This window comes from Helianthus annuus, chromosome 9, assembly GCF_002127325.2.
Source record: "Helianthus annuus cultivar XRQ/B chromosome 9, HanXRQr2.0-SUNRISE, whole genome shotgun sequence".
NCBI lineage: Eukaryota > Viridiplantae > Streptophyta > Magnoliopsida > Asterales > Asteraceae > Helianthus > Helianthus annuus.
In genome coordinates, this window is record NC_035441.2 from 14014974 (window position 1) to 14037418 (window position 22445).

General features: G+C 39.1%; 2 protein-coding genes across 2 annotated transcripts; both read right to left on the bottom strand.

The window, feature by feature from the left end:
- Positions 1-203: 203 nt before the first annotated feature.
- Positions 204-2346, bottom strand: LOC118481974. Its single transcript, XM_035977336.1, has 2 exons — positions 984-2346; positions 204-433 (listed from the first exon to the last, which is right to left on the bottom strand). The coding sequence occupies exons 1-2, from the start codon at positions 2244-2246 to the stop codon at positions 371-373; spliced, it is 1326 nt and encodes a 441-aa protein (XP_035833229.1). The 5' UTR covers positions 2247-2346; the 3' UTR covers positions 204-370.
- Positions 2347-17409: 15063 nt separating this feature from the next.
- LOC110874027 (disease resistance protein RPV1) lies at positions 17410-21490 on the bottom strand. Its single transcript, XM_035976831.1, has 6 exons — positions 21068-21490; positions 20896-20984; positions 19595-20789; positions 19208-19507; positions 17615-19114; positions 17410-17451 (listed from the first exon to the last, which is right to left on the bottom strand). The coding sequence occupies exons 1-6, from the start codon at positions 21488-21490 to the stop codon at positions 17410-17412; spliced, it is 3549 nt and encodes a 1182-aa protein (XP_035832724.1).
- Positions 21491-22445: the final 955 nt, after the last annotated feature.

Below are 22445 nucleotides of genomic sequence, written 5' to 3' on the forward strand. Positions count from 1 at the left end.
TTATCTTGATCTTCAGTAACGCTCTTTTCCGATTTTGTCATACCTGTTCTGGAAGGAATAAACTCGGGAATTTCCTTTGTAAGGAATTTTCCAAAGCTATTCCTTTTCAATTCTGGCACAAATACAGGAGATTCACAAGCAACATTATCATAATTCAAATCATGACATTCAGACGCATAAGGTTCATGATCACGAGTCTCAAATGTAGGCACATGGCCTTTACAGTCATCCACGGATTTAATTTTAGGCACTTGGCCATTACAGTCATCCAACCTATTTAAACTATTACATTCATCCTTAACATTGTTTTTAGAACAATTCCAGACGAACCAGTTAACGGTGGAATAACTGTCGCCTGAGTAACCAATTCCTATTTTTGACCCTCCGCAGTCTCCATCATCATCGCACACATCCTCTTTACACTCAATGGAATCTGCATTGCTTTTAGAACAGTTAGCAGTTGTTTCATTTTCAGAAAATTCATTTTGTTCAACTGAGGACTTTTCATTTATGAGATCATTTTCGGGATGAGGGGTAGGCATAGGCACGTAGTTTTTGCTGTGAGGAGGAAAGAAAAGTTTTCTTTCATTTCCGTGCCTATCCTTATAACCAATCCCGTCTTTCACAAACGTTGGTCGTTGGCAATTTTTGATGTCAGTAAAGGCCTTTTGACTGACATTCCATTTATCTATTATAATTTGAAGTTTGTTCTTTTCATTTAAAGCTTTTTCTAATCTTTCTGTAAGATCATTTATGATAAAATCTTTTCTAAACACAAATTCTTTAAGAGTTTGCATTTCAGCCAAAGTTGAGTTCAACTTTCTCTGATATGCAGCCTCATTTTGTTTAAGCTCGTTATTAATTTTTAAAGCTTTGTCCTTTTGCCTTTCAAACTCCAGATTTAAGAATTTATAATGTGCCACGACATCAACGCATGCTTCGGAGCATAATTTCTCCTTGAAACTGAGTGGAATACTATTTACCAAGTCTTTGTCAGCCTTCTCTTTTGATGCATCTGCTTTCATGGCTGTAGCTTGAGCTTTATCCTTTCCTTTCTCAGCATCCTTTTTAGCTTGATCACCAGACTTCACTGAAGGCAGAATACCTTTCAATCCCTTGTCAGCATCATTGTTTCCAGTTGGGATTCCAGTTGTCTGCTTCTCAAACTGCCTTGCAGATGACTCACTTGAGATTTTGGCCATCAGGGCTTTGCTGACTTGTTCCTTAGCTTCAGTGATCTCTTCGCTCCAATCATAGTCTTCAACAACTAAAGCCTTTGGCGTGCTGGGAGATGCGTTGCTTTTGTTCTCTTCAACAGTGATCTGTTTAACAGCAGGAGTAGTTTCACTGTTTCCCTCTTTCAACAACGGACAGTCACGCTTGAAGTGTCCAAGATTCTTGCAGTTGTAGCACCTCAGCTTAGACTTGTCAAAGCCAGCTTTTCCAAGACCCAATCGCTTGCCTGTCTTGTCTTGAAATTTCTTTAACCTCAGAGTGATCATGGCCATTTGCCATTTTAGATCCATTTCTTCCATATCATCTGGATCAACCTGATACATGTCTTCGGCAGTAAACATTTCCTTCTTCAGTTCCCCAGACATTAGGGCTTCATAGCTGCTCAGAAATGTGTTGAAGAGTGCCACATTCTCGGTGGAAACTTTCAATGCTTGAGTATCGACAGTGATAGTCTTCTCAACAAGTTGTGGGGCTTTAGATGCGCTTGCGGAAGCATTTGCGTAAATTAGGTCAGAAGCTTGTGGAGTGATGCCCCCTGAAGCGAGAAATGCTACATTCTTCAATCCTGCTGAAGGTTGAGTTGCTTTAGGTTGATATCCAGCAGTGTTCATCTCTCTCTTGTTAACATCCATTTCAAATGCCCTTAGGGTGTTGATCAGATCTGACAGAGTGACAGGATTAGGATTGTTGAGGAAATCCTTCTTGATCATCATACACTGCAGGCTCCATTCCTTGGGGAGCGAATCAAGCAGTTTCTTTATTGCAGCACGATTGGTAACAGGATTTCCTGCTTTCTTCATTTTGGTCATCATGTTTAGGAAGCGGCTAATGTGATCAGACAAGCTTTCTCCACGGACTCCGCAAAACATGTCGTATTGCTTCTGCACCATATCTCTCTTGCTTTCGATCAGTTCTTCATTTCCCTCATAGTACTCGATCAATGCATTCCAGAGTGCATTTGCAGTTCGGTGTTCTTCAAACATGTTGCAATCGTTTGTTGATAAAGCCATGGTTAGAGCGGCGTGTGCACGACGATCACGTTGAATGAGGGCCTTGTCTTCGTCAGTGAAGGTAGTAGCATCGTTGTTAGTAACTACCGCATCTCCTCTAACTACCGTTAGAACGTGAGGTCTGGCGGTAACAGAGAGCCACAGATTGTAATCTGTGTACTCGAAGAACGATTGAATGCGCGTTTTCCAAGTGCTAAAATCTTCCGCTCCTTTCAACTTTGGTGGGCGAGTTGTGGTTCCAGTTTCAAGTTCCGCTTGAGCGATTGGACTTAGTTGATTTAGCGACATTTTTCTTTGTTTTTGACAAACGAGTGCTGAACAGACTTAAATTCGCCGACAGAGCTTTAAATTCGCCGGTGAGCGATGTTGACTGATGATCTTCGCTGACTGGTTCGCTACCTTCGCTGATAAGTTGTGAGTCCTGCACGAGCAATCAACTTATCTACGCTGACAAATCAAACACAAACCGAGTTAGGTTAAATTTGCCGGAAACCGTGATAGGAACTCTGTGATTCGCTAGCACGGTTCTCGAAGTCGCCTTCGATAATTTCGCTTAAGGGACAAATGGTGCTATTTCGCTGATGATCAGCAAATTCGCTCGAACGATAGTCGGCGAATTTGTTGATTATGCGATAAAACACTTAGCGATTGAATTATTTCGCTATATTCAACGCCAAGATCGTTGTATTCAAAATATAAATTCGCTGTATTCAAATATTCTTCGCTGTCTTCAAGATAATTTCGCTGGACAGAGGGTTTAACACGAACTAAACCCTCTAATCACTCAAAAACAGCCCAAAAACCATGTTTTGATGCACCAAAATGACCAAAATAACTCCCTAATCAAGTATTAACAACAACATATCGATTAAACACACCAAATCAATCCATTTTAAGCCCAAAAATTTGAAAAACCTTGAAACTTTGAAAAACCTTCAAAACAATGAAAAATCTCAACAAGAACACAACAACCAAGAGCACAAAGGCTCTGATACCAAATTGTAGTTCCCAAAACGTATTCGGATCACAGTGGTTGGTTGTTTTAGTCCAAAACACCTATTGATTAAGTGTTTGAACTATGAAGAGTCAAGAAAGATCAAGAATGAAGATGAAGGTGAAGCTAATGGATTGATGAATACAACTAGTGTTGTATTGAATCCAAACAATAAGATATAACAATGAATAACCTTGGAAATCAGATCTAAGCACAAATATGAATGTAAACAACACTTGATTCAACCAAGAGCCAAAAGCTTGAATAAGTTACAATGCTTGGGGTATATATACTAGCCTCCTGACTTGCCAGCAAATTTATAAATTTGCTGGAATCTTAACTACACTAAGTCAGGATTACAACTTCTAGATAATTACAAAATAACCCCCTAAACATTCAAAATGCATACAAACTACTATCAAACTAATCCAGCACAAGTACCAACGATCTCATAAGCTCTAACAACTACCTTTACGGTACAAAGTGTACGATCTTCACTCATCACAAGAGCCTCCAGCATATATTCAACCAGAAGGAGTTGAATATGAGGCAAAGGCGATGGGTCGAGTTGTTGAACGATTACGACTGCGAGATCAAGTATCATCCAGGGAAGGCGAATGTGGTCGCTGATGCCCTAAGTCGTAAAGAGAGAATCAAGCCCATAAGGGTTAGGGCTATGGAAATGATAATTCAAACCGACCTTTCCTCGCGCATTCGTGCAGCACAGAAGGAAGCTCTCAAGGAGGGAAACCTTGAGGAAGAATATCTCCGTGGGATGGAGAAGATATTGGTGCCAAACAGGGAAGGAACGTTGTGTTTTGAGAAAGGGATTTGGGTTCCTCTGTTTGGTGGTTTAAGAGAGGTTATTTTTGATGAAGCTCACAAGTCGCGGTACTCTATCCACCCTGGAGCCGATAAGATGTACCAGGATCTTAAAGATTATTACTGGTGGCCTAGGATGAAAGGCGATGTTGCTATCTATGTGAGCCAATGTTTAACTTGCGCCAAAGTTAAGGCGGAATACTAGAAGCCTTCGGGACTTCTGCAGCAACCAAAAATTCCCCAGTGGAAGTGGGAACAAATCTCCATGGATTTTATTACGAAGTTGCCAAGAGCGCCAAAAGGCCATGACACTATCTGGGTGATAGTGGATCGCTTAACGAAGTCAGCACACTTCTTACCTATCCGCGAGAAAGATAATACAAGCAAATTGGCTGAAATTTACATGAGAGAGATTGTTACACGCCATGGAGTACCTCTCTCGATTATTTCTGATAGAGACGGGAGGTTCGTATCGAGGATATGGCAAACCTTCCAGGAAGCTTTTGGCTCAAAGCTGAATATGAGCACTGCGTTTCACCCACAGACCGACGGACAAAGTGAGCGGACGATTCAGACGTTGGAGGACATGCTGAGAGCATGTGTTATGGATTTAGGCGGTAGCTGGGATAAGCATTTACCCCTGGTTGAATTTTCATACAACAACAGCTACCATACCAGTATTGGTGCCGCGCCATTCGAAGCTTTATATGGGCGCAAGTGCAGGTCGCCGCTCTGTTGGTCTGACGCGGGTGATAGACAATTGGTAGGTCCCGATGTAGTTCAGGAAACTACAGATAAGATTGCGCAAATCCGAGATCGCATTAGTGCGGCTCGTGACCGTCAGAAAACCTACGCAGATCTGAAAAGGAAACCTCAGGAGTTCGAGGTTGGTAATATGGTTTTGTTAAAGGTATCACCCTGGAAGGGTGTGGCACGCTTTGGGAAGCATGGGAAGTTGAATCCGCGCTACATTGGTCCTTTCAAGGTTTTGGAAAGAATTGGGACCGTAGCATACAAGTTGGATCTACCTGCCGAACTGAATAATGTTCACGATACATTTCATGTATCCAATCTGAAGAGAAGTCCAACTCAAGTTAACGTTGCCATTCCTACCGACGAAATTCATGTTGATGACACGCTCCACTTCGTTGAAGAACCTGTCGAGGTCACGGATTGGAAAGTGAACAAGACCCGCCGGAGCAGTGTCAAGCTCGTCAAAGTTCGTTGGAATGCCAGACATGGTCCTGAATTCACCTGGGAGCGTGAAGACCGAATGAAAGAGAAATACCCACACTTATTTCCTGAGAACCCTGCTTCTACAAGCAGAGCTTAAATTTCGGGACGAAATTTCTTTAACAGGGGGAGAATGTGACAACCCTCACAAAACCAGGTATCCGTACGACATAATTAATTATTAATTGCTGCCTAATTACTGTGCTTAATTGAGATTTCTGATAAACTGCTACTTGACTGTTGATACTTGTACATGTCTGCATCATACCTTGATTTCCGTCACTACATTATTTATTTACTGAACTCTAGTGACAAACATGATGCACAAAAGCACAGTAGCATTTAAACGGATAACCTATTGAACATGCTGATATAGCCAGCATCAGGCAGACACTGCCTCTAAGGGCCTGTATGAGCCAGAAATATTTTACTACACCCATAGTGCGTGTAGGGATACAAGGGTTGTCGAACTGCGTCTTTAGGAATAAGATATAATGATGGGATGTGCCTAAAACGTACTCTAAGCACAAAACACAGCACTTTTATTAACATACTAGCTTCTAGCTAACTAATAAAGTGCCAAAACATGAGGAAATATTCCTGACACTTTGCAGAATAAATTGTGTCGCTAAAAATATTATTTACGACGCTTAAAAGGTTACTTAAGCACTTTAACGGATTACTATCCAACCGAACAACCGGACTATACCCGGAACATAAAAATATTGTCAGAAATATTGTTAGCCTGTTTCTGAGCCAGTTAGGGTCCCTGATTACCCTAACACCCGCTTTATAACGCATCATGCAACTAACGGGGTTAATCTCTAAAGTTAACCTATTAACATAACTAGACACTAACTGAACGATTGAAAACCAACCGGATACCCCCCCCCCCCCATTGGAAATCGGCCAAACCAAGGGAACCAAGCAAGTTCCAAGTATATACAAGTGTCGAGGATCACGTATAAGGAGCCTTGAAGCAAGCGGAAGTTGAAGGACCTCGTTTCTTTGCTTTTATCCACGCCATTTTCGACTAGATTCTTCCCTAGCCCCGAGCTAGAGGTATAATGTTTAAAACCCGCTCTCGATCCTATCTAAAGTGGTTAATATGATTATTAACGGTTAAAAGTCGAAATCATGCGTTTTGAATCTATAAAGTCTACTAAAACTTGAATTTTGTTGGTTAAGAGCTCATAACATGTGTAAATGTTGTAGTATTCGAATATGTTGATTATTGAGGCCCGATCTACGTTGTGGTGGCTCTTATCATCGTTTAACCCGACTTTGTTAAGATCATGAATCTTGGCATAAGCTTGTTCCTATCGGTACGAGGGTTAAAAGGTGAAACTCCACCACACGAGAAACATGAACTTGTGTAAAAATATTTTGACTTGTAAAATAGTATTTAAAACGAGCCGATCTACGTATGTACAAGTGGTATATTCGTAGAACCAAGTGTCGAGAAAATCATGTTTTATAAAAGTTGGGTGACATGTTAACAAATATGATTTTTACAAACCACAAGTGTATAAACACTAGTGAAACGAAAGATCCGACAAAGTAACAATTTTTACAAAATTTGTCGGGAAGTTGTAAAGAATGATTTATTCTAAAAACGGGGTTTTTACAAGATTAAACTATTTTACACATAGATCCACCAAATATAAAGAGATCTACAAAATAGTTTTCGGAAAAACTACAAGTTCATGTAATAATGCGATTTACATACTTGTTGAAACTAGTTTGATGTGTCGGAAATTGTTTGATTGAAATCAAGAAATTGTTGAAGTGATTTTGTAAAAGAAAATGATACGCTTGAAAGCGTGGCCACCTCCAGTTACAGGGGAAACTCTGGCGAAATTTTTCTAAAATCTAACACTTAGAATTATTTGCAAGTGTTAAACTATTTTGAGATGTTTTCAAAATACGTTTCGCCAAGACTTTATTTATTAAATAATCGGAGGTGGGATTTTCACAAAAATTAAACGTGATAAATATTTATTCGATAAATATATTTTTCACCACACTGTTTATGATTATTTTGTGAAAATATATAAATATTATTTTTAGAGTAAAAATAATATTTACAAACTTTGACGAACCAAAAATAATACCAACGCTTACACGACAAACCTATAAGTTACAACGGTAATTATTATTAACACTAAATCGCCAAAACGTAACTTACGCTTTATACGGAAATATTCATAAACGCGTAATTTGTCCACGTATTATTTTGGAAATTATTATGTGAAGAGAAAATATAATATTTTTGAGAAAGATATTTATATTTTGGAATGAGAAGTAAAAATATATTAAGTGAGACTTAATATTATAAACGCGCATGTATTAAATCCCCCATCCTTGGGAAGGAGATTAACTACCAAATATATACAAGGAACGGTTGTCTAACTGTTTCCCGAAATCTAAACTATAAAGCTAAAGCACGGTCGTCCGTCTAATAGAATTAGCACATGTAGGTCGTTGCTCAGCTGTTGGACATTTGGAGTGCTTGATTTAGCGACGCACTCACTGTGAGTTCATGTCCCCCTTTTCTCTTAACTGTTTTCAGTTTTCTAACTGCGGGGGTGAAATACATGTTACAATGATTATGATTACTTATTACACGGTATGATTAGCGTAAGGAGGGTTACTTTCTAGATCATGTGAATGGGTAGGCGGAAACTTGAGGTTATTAATCCTCAGGGTAGGATCGAGGGGCAGGAGCGGTAGATCTATTTGGGTGTAGCGAGCCCAGTCCCAGGTCCAGCATAACGGACCTTGGGATGACTTTGTTCCCGACGCATAAATTTGCTAGGTTTGAGCCTTCCTACTTGCATTTCACACATATCAATGGCCTTGCAAACCATTGGTGATCTCTTTTTCCTTATTTGCTACATACCAGGTTTTTGATAAAGATAACGGTTTATTTACTCATTATCGCATGAACTCGCTCAACATTATTGTTGATTTTTCAACTTACATGTATTTCAGGAAACTAATGATCCGGCGCGGTATGGCATGTTTTCCGCTGCATTAGGCACCGAGGTCATCCAGGGTTCGGGGAATGTGACTCTTGCCTGGACAAGTCACAGTCCTTGAATTCGTGTTTATGTTTGAATTTGTAATGTTTAGACAAGATTATGGTTGTTAGGGTGTTAACCCATTAAGACAATGTTTTGATATTTTTATTTTTAATGGATGATCTTGCATATTTTTAATTCATGTAGCTTTGTTATGATTAAGCTATGGTATTAAGAAGTCACACCAAAATAACCACGCTTCCGCAAAGCCAGGGTGTGACAGAACCCACTGCTATTAACTGTGATAACTGTGATTGTTTGCATGTTAAATGTGCTGATTTAGAGGCAAACATGTCTGAGTTGCAAGGCAAACATGATGCTTTACAAGCTAGTTTGTTTGACTTGCAAGACAAACATGGTTCCTTGAGTGCCAAGTGGTGTGAATTGCAAAGCAAACACGAGGCTTTGCAAGAAAAATATGATGTGACATTCATCCACAACCAGAAGCTGACTGTGGATCTTTCCAAATGCACTGAAGCCAATATGTTTTACGAAAACCATGAAAAAGAGTTTAAGTCAGTAATTGAAACGTTAAAGAAAGATAAAACAGAACTGACAAAAATGGTTTCTAAAAAACAAACTGACATTAATTTGTACATATCTCGCCTTGAAATTCTGCAAAAAGAAATGGATTGTGTGAAAACCGAAAGTGATGCGATTCAACTTAAGCTAGACAGTTATTTGAGTTCTAGCTATGTGTTGGATCACATCATTGACGTTCAAAAAGAGAAAAGGGATGTCACATGCATAGGCTACAAGAAATGTCCACCACCAGTGAGACACAATTATGATGCCATGCCTGATGAGGAGTATAGAACTCATTTTGAGCCATCTGTTCCTTTAGATGTTAAGGAATTTGCAGCAGGACTCGGATACAAGAAAGAAGTATCACCAGATTCAGATACTTCAGCAGATGCATGTGTGTCTTCTGCTGAACTGGATCAGGATCCTCCTGTCATTATTGAGGATGCTGATTCTTCTGATGATGAATCTGTTGTTGCTATCACAGCAAAGTCTGATGCGGTAGTCAAAGATGAGGACATACCTCTCGAGAATTACATTCTATGTGATCCTCCTGCAAAACCCGCTAAGACTGTTGCAGTCGAGTCCTTGTCTGAAGAAGAGTCGGAGAGTGTGAACTTGCTGTACACTCTTGTTGGTGATGATAAAATTTACTCAGACAAAGATTTTCCTATTAAGAATGTTAATCAATCCTTAATCAGTAAAGTCTTTGAAAATTCGACGAGTAAGTTTTTGGGAAAGACAGGACCACATGTTACAGTTACACAGTGTCCTCCTATTCCAAAGGCTGAAATTCGAAAACAATTTGGTAACAAGAAATTACCAACGGTTGAAAAACAGCAAAATCACACCAAGCCAAAAGGAAAATCACCGGCTCAAGCACAAAGGAAGCCGAATCAAAAGAAGAAGAAAAATGTTAACTTTGTGAAATCGACGGGAACGGACAAAATTGAGACGTTTGAACACAAATCTAACTTAGATTTTGTCAAGAAAGCGATGGTACAGAAAAGAAATGAACTAAGTAGTTCAAAACCTAGTACCTCAGGTTCACAAAGTTCATCATCATCGGCTAGACGAACACATGATACTTCGGGGTTTGTTGAACGAAGATCATGTTTTGAGTGTGGAACAATTGGACATATAGTTCGAAACTGTCCATATCTTCATAAGCAAAAAGAAAAGGTTGATGTTCCCCGTGACCAAACTGACCGAAGGCGATCTGTTTCTGTAAAACAAGATCCCCGCCTTGTAAAAGAAAGGGAAAAGAAACAGAAACGCCAACAGGTCAAGAAGATTGAAAAAGCAATTAAAACCGATGTGGTTAACAAAACATCTGTTTCTGTCAAACCAGGAAAATCAAAAACTTCAAATAACCATGAAGTTAAACTTTTAAAGAACAACACTGGTGAAACAAAACAGACCTAGAAACCAAAAACGGTTGTTAAAACAGGGGGACCATCACAATTTACCAATCATCAAAGACAAGAAGTTATTGTTATTGATGAAAATGGAAGACCCAAGACCACAATGGCTTGGGTCCCCATCTCCAACTAATCATCTGAGTTCATGTGCAGGGTGTTCCAGGAGGAACTATCAGTAGTCATTGGATTGTTGATAGTGGGGCATCCAGGCACATGACAGGCGACATGAAGCTTCTCTACGACGTCAAATCTATTAGAGGAGGTTATGTTGCTTTTGCTGGAGATAAGGGTGGTTATATTACGGGTGAAGGAATGATATCCAACGGGATTGTCAGTTTTGACAAGATCAACTTTGTGCAACAACTTGATCACAATCTTCTTAGTGTTTCTCAAATTTATGACAAGCAATTCTCAGTACACTTTGATGCTAATGGATGTTATGTGCTGAAACCCGGCTTCAAAATTCCAAAAGAATGGATTCTCTTGTCAGCTCCAAGGATAAATGATTTGTACGTCCTTGATATGAGCCAGGCTATTACTACGTCTGCACAAGCAACATGTTTCGTTTCTAAAGCCACAGAAAAAGACACTATTTCTTGGCACAGACGAATGGGTCACATTCACTTACGCAAAATGAATCATTTGGTTTCAAATGAATTGGTGAATGGTGTTCTCAAAAATTTCCATCTTCAAGATGTCTGCGTTTCGTGCCAAAAGGGTAAACAAACAAAGAAGAAGCACCCTACAAAGAAGATCAACACGGTGGCAGTTCCTCTTGAACGTTTGCACATGGATTTGTTTGGTCCTGTCAAGCACAAAAGTATTCGGGGTGATCAATACTGTCTCGTGATTACTGATGATTATTCAAGATTTTCTTGGGTAGCGTTCATGGCACACAAGAGTGAAACCTTTGGAATTATCAAAAACTTGATCGTTCAGATTGAGAATTTGTATAAGTTGAAGGTTAGGCGGATACGTAGCGACAATGGTACTGAATTTAAGAATCATGCCATGGCGGAGTTTTGCACTTCAAAAGGTATTCTTCATGAATTTAGTGCAGCTTATACTCCTCAACAGAATGGCGTCGCTGAACGTAAGAACCGCACATTGATCGAGACTGCTAGGACAATGTTGGTAGAGTCGCAGTTGCCCATTCCATTATGGACTGAAGCTGTGGCCTCTGCATGTTATACATTGAATCGAGTCCTTACAGTCAAAAGGCACAACAAGACCTGCTTTGAGCTTCTTAATAAACGGAAACCAGATTTGTCTTATCTTGAACCGTTTGGAGCTCCATGCACAATGATCGATCCTAACGGAAAATTTGGGGCAAAAGCAATTGAGGGATACTTTCTTGGGTATGCCACCCCTAATTTACGTGTCTGGAATCTAGAGACAAAAAGGGTCGAAGAATGGTCTGAGGTCAGAGTACAAAGGCACACCTTGCCAGTCAAATGTCCTGGTCAGCCTTGGATGTTTGAGTGCGATGACTTTTTCAATTCGATCAATGTTGAAGCCGTTGAAGAAAATGCTGCGGCAAGGATGTTTTTCGAGAGTGACAATGCAACAGTCTCACCGGTGGTTCGTCCAATTCTTGTCAATCAAGAACCTTCTTCGGTGAACAATAATACTCTCAACAATGAGGATTTTCATGATGCAACCGAATTGAACGAATCTTCAGAGGATGATGAATTTCTAGATGCAGATCAAGAAGCTCCTACAACAGCAGTTCATGGTACTTCAGAGGGTACTCCTCCAGTGGACGCCCCTAGAACAGCTGAAGCTACTGCATCATCCTCTTCGTCAATTCCGGGCATTGATTTGGTTGTTGATCTCAATCTCAACAACCTGGGTATAAATATTCCAGTTCGAGATAATCCTGAAACAAGGATTCATAATACCCATCCTCAACAAAACATCATCAGAAATGTGCAAAGTGGCATTCAAACAAGAAACATGTTGCGGAACAACAACAATGCAGGCTTGTATGCAGCTATTCGAGAATCCGGGCAACAGAATGATTGGTCTTTCGTGTGTTATGTCTCACAGGAAGAACCAAGAACTTGGAAAGAAGCCATGAAAGATAACTCTTGGGTGGAAGCCATGCAGGAAGAATTGCAACAATTCCAGAAGCTGGGTGTCTGGAAACTTGTAGAGAAACCTGCTGGGTATAAGAAGATTGGTACCCGTTGGGTTTTCAAATGCAAAAAGGATGACCGCGGAGTTGTTATCCGGAACAAAGCACGATTAGTCGTTCAAGGTTTTCGTCAGATAGAAGGGATCGACTACAACGAAGTCTATGCACCGTTGCACGTCTCGATGCAATTCGAATCTTTCTAGCCTATGCATCTTTCAAAGGATTCAAGGTTTATCAGATGGACGTGAAAAGTGCATGCTTACATGGTGTGGTTGAAGAAGAGGTATACGTCGAACAACCCCCAGGTTTTGAAGATCCTATCCATCCCGATCGGGTTTGGTTGCTCAACAAAGCTCTCTATGGTCTTCATCAAGCACCGCGAGCTTGGTATGCAACCTTATCAAATTATCTGCTGGAGAATGGTTTTCGAAGGGGTCTTATCGACTGTACTCTTTTCATCAAAGAACAAGATGGAGATCTTTTACTGGTACAGGTATATGTTGATGATATTATTTTTGGTTCTACTAATGATGTCTTGTGTAGGAATTTCGAGCGCATTATGCAGGATAAATTCGAGATGAGTGCTATGGGGGAAATGACCTTCTTTTTGGGCCTACAAGTGCAGCAAACTGAGTCTGGGATATTCATCCATCAGACTAAATATGTTGGTGACATCTTGAGCCGTTTCCAGATGTCCGATGCAACGCCCATTGGTACCCCATTGCCAATAAATCACGGAATTACTCCAGACTTGAAGGGTGAAGCTGTTAGCCCCTCATACTATCGCGCTATGATCGGATCTCTTATGTACCTCACAGCATCAAGGCCAGACATAATGTACCCAACGTGCCTGCTTGCCAGATACCAAGTCAACCCGAAGGCCTCACATCTTGCAGCTGTAAAAAGGATTTTTCGTTATTTGAAGGGTTACCCTGACACCGGTCTATGGTACCCTAGGGATAATAACTTTGAATTAGTCGCTTTCAGTGATTCTGATTTTGGCGGATGCAAAATCGACGGCAAATCCACAACGGCTGGATGTCAGTTTTTGGGAAATCGCCTAGTCACATGGCAGTGCAAGAAGCAGACGTGCGTCGCCACATCAACATGCGAAGCTGAATACATTGCTGCCTCAAGTTGTTGCTCCCAAGTTCTTTGGATCCAACAACAATTACGCGACTACGGTTTTGAATTCCTAACTACTCCTATTTACGTTGATAATTCTGCTGCATTACAGATCACTAGAAATCCTGTGCAGCACTCAAAGACCAAACACATCGAAATCAAATATCACTTCATACGTGATTGCTTTGATAAAAGGCTAATCGATGTTGTTAAGGTCCACACCGATGACCAACGTGCCGACCTTTTTACCAAAGCATTTGACAAATCAAGATTTGACTTTTTATTATTGGTAAACGGCATTAAGGTCAAGCCAGAGTAAAACCAACATCGGAAAATCATTTTTGTAAATACCTTTGTGTTTTTAAATTTTATCTTAGTTTATTGATTTTAGGGGGAGTAAATCCAAATTCTGAAAATCCAAAAACATCGAAAAATTTCAAAACTCAAAAACAATAGAAAAACAAAAATGAGTTTCCTGGCGAGCAAAAGAGAAAGTGATAGTACATCAGTGGTGTATCCAAACCTCTTTAAACCTTAAATGAAAAACGATAAGCAGCCCTATATAAGATGTATCGGTAGGCTCACAATCATTTTAAAGTGTGCAGGGTGATATAAACTTAAACCGACTGAAGACCAGGTGGGAACCATTCATTGCCATATGGTCTTAGTACCGAAATTTCGTTTGATAGATTGCCGAGGTTCTGAGATATTCGGTCTTTATGCTGCTTATCATCTGGGTATCATGGTTGTATCTTTTTTCGAAAAATAACGGGGACGCAAGTCTAGATCTTCCATGATACTATACATACGTGTACATACTGCATTCGACCTCAATAAGTGATCAACAATCACATGTCCAACCAATAAGTGATAAAATATCACATTTATCCGGGAGTCAAGTTCGTCTCTCTGCTGTACGAAAGTACTGACCTGTTCACAGACTTGCTCCTATGCCCTCATGCATATGAAAATCAAGTTCCTCATCAATAAGTGATTATATCACATAGGGCTTGTTTTCAAAACAAAATAAGTGAGAATCTCACATCATATACGGTCAAACAGATGATAATCGGTATACTCACCGGTAAGATGAACCCTCGTGCATACCTTGATACGGGAATGTGTCGTGACGTGGATGAACACCGGTCGGTAAGTATAAATCATACCTTAACGTATCCTCTCGCCATGATTACATCTGATAAGTTGAGCTTAAGTGGACAACAATACCGATAATTGTTATAGGATGCTTATCTTAATGTTAACTAACTGAACAACAAGAGCGTTTTGGCATGACCGTACACTGATATGATTCTCTTACCCTCGAAACTCGCAAAAAGAATGTCTGTATATATTTATTTACTGCTTTCAGTCTTTACATTTGAAAAATTCAAAAATACCAAAAAGATTTTATTTCTATTTTATTTTCGATCGTACGATGTTGGAACTCGAGTCTTCGTTGCCTGAAACCTGAACGAAAACCGAAACTGACTAAATCTTCATAAGCGGTCGAAATTTGCAAGCTTTGAAAGTTGGAAACTAAAATTGATAAATTTATTAAACTTTCAAACTGTCTGATGGTGTTTGATTGTGACATAGTCATACGTGTGTCATTTGTTTATACTAACTATATTCCAAGCAGTTGTTCTCATTATGCGTTTAGATTTCTTGCATGTGCAGATTCTAAAGGCAAGGAGAACATGGTCGATGACAAAGCTTCGGAATGAAGACACGACGTGAAGGCGCTCAAAAGATGAAGATGATCGAGTTGCCGCTGACCATCATCAACTCCACAAGGATCTCAAGCATTAATGATCAAGTCTGTCGCGAGCATAACTCAAGGGGGAGCTTATGTTAAGGGGGAGTTTGTCAACACACTTCCTACATGATACGGGTAGTCTGTTGATACACTCTCTGCTTTCAAGACGTGAAGACCTTGAAGATCCTCCGACATTGAAGACTTGAAAGGACATCAGAGTCTTGAAGACTTGAAGATCAAAGATGATCAAAATCGAGACAAATCTACAACCATCGAAGATCGAGACAAAGCTACAGCCAAGGGGGAGTTTGTTGGTGCACTTGTGTCTGTACTTTGTCTGTATTCGGTCACAGTGTAAAACGATGTCCTTGTTAGTTCTGTAAGTTGACCAAGTCAACCATCCTCCTGGTTTGACTTGGCCAAACAGTTGTTATATGGTTGTAAAATGTTCTGTGTCGAAAGATGTGTCATCGAAGGATTATGTCTATCCTTCGATGAGTTCGAAAGACATCCCACGAAGGATACTGATGGACCTCGAAGGATATACCATCCTTCGAGGTATATGTGGATCCTTCGATGGCTTTGTGATCGACAGATGATCTTACGGTCATTCTGCATGATCCTTCGACCAGACTTGCTGTGCTGGGTATATATATACCCATGCAGTATGTGTTCTTTTGAGAAGTGACAGAGATAGATGCACAAGAGACAGAGACATAGACATACACACATTGAGAGCATTCTGTCCAAAAACACACACACACATTAGAGAGTTTGCAAAACTGATTTGTAAACATTGAGCTTGTAACCGGAACCTTTCATTCGCATTAATACAAGTGGTGTTAATCGGTGAACTTTGTGTGTCTTGTGTTTGTGCTTGTTTCAACTCGGTTTGCTCACTAGCTTGGATTCCGCACTTGCTAGTGGGTTAGCATAACAAGGTTAAGGTTAAACCTCATCCTCCGAGAGGGACCTACAAAATGAAATGATTAGATACCTCAAATATAAAACATACTGAGTTATTGATGAATACAACCTTTCCAACATTTTTATTAAATTTTATAAATGTTATGTGTACTTATTTGTTATAAGAATGTTGAAATTCTTCATTGTACAAAGAATCGTTGTGTTTTCATCTGAAGACTCAGAACGAGTCAGTTGCCCTCCAACCAGCCAATTAGCCAAACAAGCATGTTCTTTTATAGCTCGATTTATTTTTCAATTCTTTCACCTAGTGCCAGTGTGGGATAACTAAGTGTCGTATCCTCGATTAAAATTCAACCAAAGCATTACAGTGTCGTATCCTCAACTAAATTTAAACCAATGCAATTTGCCTTTGCTAAAATAAAACAAACATGAAGAACACAATTGTAGTTTTTACACCTATTAGCAGGAACCGTGTATCAAATGAGGGTTGTCTCGGTTCCTAGTTTTCTAGTTCACTGGTCGTCTGGTCCCGGTTCTGACTCACCAAGGATCATTAAAAAACAGCCGAACGTAAAAAAGTTAGTTTCTAGGAGTTAAAAGGCTCGATTAACACAAACCATCCGACTTCTTTCTGCATTACTATAGTCACGCTCTGACTATCTCCATCAAGATCTACTGATTTGCAGCCCCAGAACGGTCGAAAACGTCAAGCTTCGCCTCTGGTGATACCCACTAAAACCCGAACCCTCCTTACCTTACACGGTTCTGTTCTTGGTTAACTTTTAACCCCTTATTGGTTCCAGTTCTGCGTTGGCACGATCCGTTGCGACCCTGCCCACCCCTATGTGTTACACCTGGGAATAACATGTTTTTAAATAAATGCAGCATCATTCACTAATTTTATCTGCCCAAAGGTATTGAACGACATTAACAAGCATTTGCGGTTTCTTTTTCCTTCCCAAACCGGTTCGGTTTGGGTCAACATTGGTCTATTTATAGTAAAAAAGAAGAGATCACAAAAGACATTAACAACAAGCATGCCTGATTCATTAGAATCCAAAACATAATTCCATAGAAGATGAAAGCAAATGTTTAAAAACCTAATGCATTACAAATAATCCAAATAAACCTAACTAGTCAATTTCATAGCTGGTTCAACTTGGATAAAGGCTCCAGAGCTTTTAGCTGAAAAAAAGATTAAGAATTTCAAATGAATGTAAAATTATTATCAGAAAAAAAGTCCCTGATACATTCTATAAATCACAAATATAAAGACTTTTAATACCTGAGTTTGCATCCAAATCATCCCTTAGGATGCTCATGTTATGAGCGCCTATCTTATTCACACCTCTACATAGAAGCAGTAGTAGCAGCAGTAGTCGTAGTCTCTGCAATCTGAGGTATTTCTTAAGGATGTAAAACCACACGACTCAAGCTGCTCTCTAGATCCAATAATACGCAGGCCTTTCAATTGATAAATGCACTGTGGAAGACGACTTATGCCTGAACCTTCTATATATAACTCTTTCAAACATTCTAAAGAACCAAGTTCCTCCGGCAATTTCTTAACTTGATCACAATAAGAGAGATCTAAACCTTTTAAACATTTCATCTTACATGTGCTGTTTGGGATATCTCGTAAGGATGTACACTTTGCTAGGTGTAACTTCTCTAAACATTCTAAACATCCAAAATTCTCTGGCAATGTCTCAACTTTTTCACAACCACAGAGACTTAAATATTTTAAACATTTCATCTTACATATGCTATTCGGAATATCACGTAAGGATGTGCAATACCATATGTCTAACTTCTCTAAACATTCTAATCCGCATATATCTTCTGGTAACTGCTCAATAACCCAACAATTAGAAATTTGAAGTTTTTTCAGATGTTTCAACATACAAATGCTCTCCGGAAGATGCCGAATCTCTACTTCACTCAAAGAAAGCGTCTCCAGACTTTCTAACTGACACAGATCTACAGGAATACTGCCTTTAAGTTTCAGCCCTCTTAAATGTTGTGAACCAGAAATAGTTGCAGGCCAATACTCAAGGTATTTGCAAGGGCATAGACTAGAATAAACAAGCTTCTCAAGATTTCCCATCCATGAGGATCCAGGTTCATCTGTTTCACATTTAAACCCAATCTTTGGCAATTTATTATTAAGGTGCAGTGGGCATATACGTATGCATCGTGCTTCTATAACTGATGTAGCTACAGAATAATGGTTAGCTGAGTTATAGTGTTTATCATACACCTTAAAACTTTCAAAATTTGAATGAGTGCCTAAATGAAAGTAGACAAGCTTGTTTAGACATCCAACTGGAGCATGAATTTTTAGAAGAGAATGACATTTTGAAAGATCTAATTTCTTAAGATTTGGAGTCAGCTCAAGGTTAATGTTACTCACCTTAGAACCCCTGATTTTAAGGTATATGAGCTTTGGACATTTAACAGACATGTCGAGTTCGAACTCATTACATGCAACAAGATATAGCTTCTCGAGATTTGGAGTCATCCCGAGGTTTAGGTTACCCACCTTTGTTACATGGAGGATGAGGATTTTGAGGTTCGGACATTCAACGGGCATGTGGAGTTCTATAAAGTCAGCACATCCTCTAAGAGCTAAGTTCCCGAGATGTGGAGTCATCCGTAGATTAATATTACTCACCTTAGTATAACTGAGGTTGAGGAATTTGAGGTTCGGACATTTATCGGGCATGTGGAGTTTGAAAAGTTGATCGCATCCTTTAAGATTTAACTCCTCGAGAAGTGGAGTCAACATAAGGTCAAAGGTTCTCAACTTTGAACCAGAGAGGTCAAGGAATTTAAGGTTTTTAAGAACCTGTCATGAAGAAAAAAACAGGATGAATGTTAGTATAATACAAAAAATAATTATTGTGCATTATGCAAAGCAACCAGTCAAACATTATTTCACCTTTCTTTCTCCCCCTTCCCAAAGTTCATAGATGTTGCTGTCAGGCATTTCAAGGTTAACTAGCTTATTTGCTCGAAATGTTTCAGGTAAACAACTAAATGGGTAAGGATACCAATAAAGAGATTGTAAAGCATCTGGTAAGTATTTGAATACCTCATCAACTTCATCAACTACATCTATGCTATATAGACACTCCACGTAAAGCAATCTAAGTTCCTTCATCATTCGAAGACCTTTCATAATAATTGCAGGTTCGAGATCTGTACACCTGAGTTTTAGACATTTTGTTTCTTCATTACCCTGTACATTAAAAAAGCTTATATGAAATTTGTCATAACAAATAAAGATGTTCAAGTTTTCCACCTTGTATATAAACTTGAACCTTACCAATTCATTAACCAGTATATCTTCAATTTCCTCTCTAATCCATAATCGACCATGTCTCTTAGGCTCCTCACGGTGCAAACGCCGAACAATATTCCTGCCCAATTCTTCTAGATGATCATGCATGAACAACTTCTCAGAATTGCCTCCCTCACCGGGGTGCATACGCCCCTCAACATCATCCCAAACATCATCATCATCAGAATCATCAAAACCATAATCATTATAATCCTCCTTAGATATAGTTATCAAGGATTTCTGTTCAAGAACTCTTAGACCAATCTGAGCATGGAACCCACAACTTTGAAGTATTTTGATTGCTTTCTTCTTCTTTTCACCTTTCAGTATGCAAGCAATATCCAGAAATATTTCTTTTTGATCATTCTCTAGACCATTGTAGCTTAGTTCCAATCTTTTCAAAGTTTTCTCTAACGGAAATGTTTTTAGTCTTTCTATGGCATCGACCCATTCACACTCACTTCTGCCACAAAGATGTGCACCCAAAACTTTGATTGTTAAGGGAAGACCAGCAGCATAATGCACAACTTTTCCAGAGAGATCTTCATACCCTTGATTTGGAATCTCTCCATTAAATGCATACCTACTGAAGAGGCAAATTGCTTCCTCATGTGATAACAAACTGACATCATGAATATTGTGATTATGAACTCCGTGAGCTACCAACACTTGCTTATCTCTTGTTGTGATTATGATTCTACTTCCTGGCTTAAACCAACTATGGTCACCTGCTAAAGCCTCAAGTTGCTCTGTATCATCCACATCATCTAGAACAACAAGTACCCTTTTACTACACATCATCCTTTCCATCAGCCTTTTCCCGTCATAAACACTTTCTACCTTAATGCTTTTATCATTTAACACACATTGAAGGACCTTTTTTTGCAACACTTTCAAACCAGAGCCTTTTGAGCCTTCCCTGACATTCTCAACGAAACATTTAGCGTCAAACCAAATGGATATATGATCAAAAACAGCTCTCGCCAAAGTCGTCTTACCACCACCTCCCATTCCCCAAATCCCTATCATACGCACATCATCAGAATTAATTTCTAAAGATGAAACCATATTGTTCACCCGGGTCCCCATGCCTACTAACTTCCCATCAACACTCGAATTGATGAAATGCGGGTTTAGTGAAACATGTTTAACAATTGTTTGGATAAATTTTGCTTCATGCCTGTGCGTTAATGAAAATTCAACCAGATTACTCAAACTCCCACATAAAGAATTAAATTCAAATATATTACATACAATCATATATGAATATAAGATGAAAGCATTACCCATCAAGGGTGTTCTTCAACTCCCAGCCAGCCAGACCAGCCGCTTCTTTGAGAGCAACTCTCCATCTTCCAACATCATCTTCCTTTTCCTATGTTGCCAAAGTGCAAAACTTTCTTAGTATTAACAAATCAATTCATTGAACAAATACAAGTGCAGTGATAAAGATGTAACCGGAGCTACATCTTCCAACGTCCTCTTCCTCTTCCTTGTCGATTGTTCAAAGGCTTCCCAAACTGACCCACTTTGGTTGCGGATTTCGGTGGGCTCCACATCATAGAAGATGGGGTAAGCAGTATGCTCGGTCATCTTTTGGCACTCCATGATCTTGGCAAGCTCGTCTAAGCACCATGATGAAGCCGCATAGTTCTTGGAGAACACAATTATGTAAAATCTGGAGTCTTCGATGGATCTCATTAGCTGCTCATTGATCCTTTCCCCTTTTTCAATTTTCTCATCATCTTTGTAAGTAATAATGCCTTTATTGACAAGAGCATGATAGAGATGATCAACAAAGGTTTTACGGGTGTCTTCACCCCTGAAACTCAAAAAGACATCGTACTTGAAGCTTTTTGGAACTGATGAAGTAGAAGCCATTGTACGTAGGCTTGAAGGAGAGGGAAAACTAAATCTTTATCAACTGAGTGAAATTTGTGTATAATCTGATTGCAAACAAACTTGTATGAGATAGATCGGGTAAGCTTTCAAGGCTCAAGAGTTGATTTTCTGAGGGGAAATATGTGAAATTACGTGGCGAGAGTAAAGCCTGTTGTTTGGTCAAAGATAAGATACACTGTTGTTTGGTCAAAGATAAGATACAGATTTTCTAAACCGTCTTTTCAACCATAAAATAAGGAAGCTAACTAATTAGCTTTTTTTTAGGCCCAAACTATCTACACACTTGGTGTGTAGATAGTCACCCCAAAAAGGTGGTTTTTGTCCTTATATGCACATCCTGCAGTGTCGAAGCTGCAGGGTGTGCATATAAGGATAAAAAACACCTTTTAAGGTGTGTAGATAGGCAAATTGGTGTCCCAATAGGTACACCCTTTTTTTAACGTCTAATTTCTTTAATCCATTTCGTTTCGTCTGTGGAACTTGAACTTAAGATCTTTTCTCTTCCCAACCTAAGTGTTTTTAAAGGCTCTGCATTTACCAATGGACCGCATTCAAAATAACTATTTGTTAAATAACTCTTTTTAGTCTGCTACCTTTTAGTTTTCATAGTAACTCTTGAAGCGGATGAGAATTACAGCAAAATATAAATTATTCCATATATAAATAAACAAACTTTTTGTGCATAAGCACTTGTAATATGTACTTTGAGAGTTTTTTAAAAAAAAAAACTTGATTTTTTAATTTTAACCTAAAGGTTTTTACCTTTTGCAATTTTAATCCTACAAAATTTGTTTTTTTAACTTTAACTCAAAACTTTTTTATTATTTGCAATTTAACTTTATAACTTTTGTCAATTATACTTTTCATCTTTGGTTTAACGTTTTTACGTTTCGTTACGTATAGTTCTAAATTTTTCGAGTTAATACGACGCAAT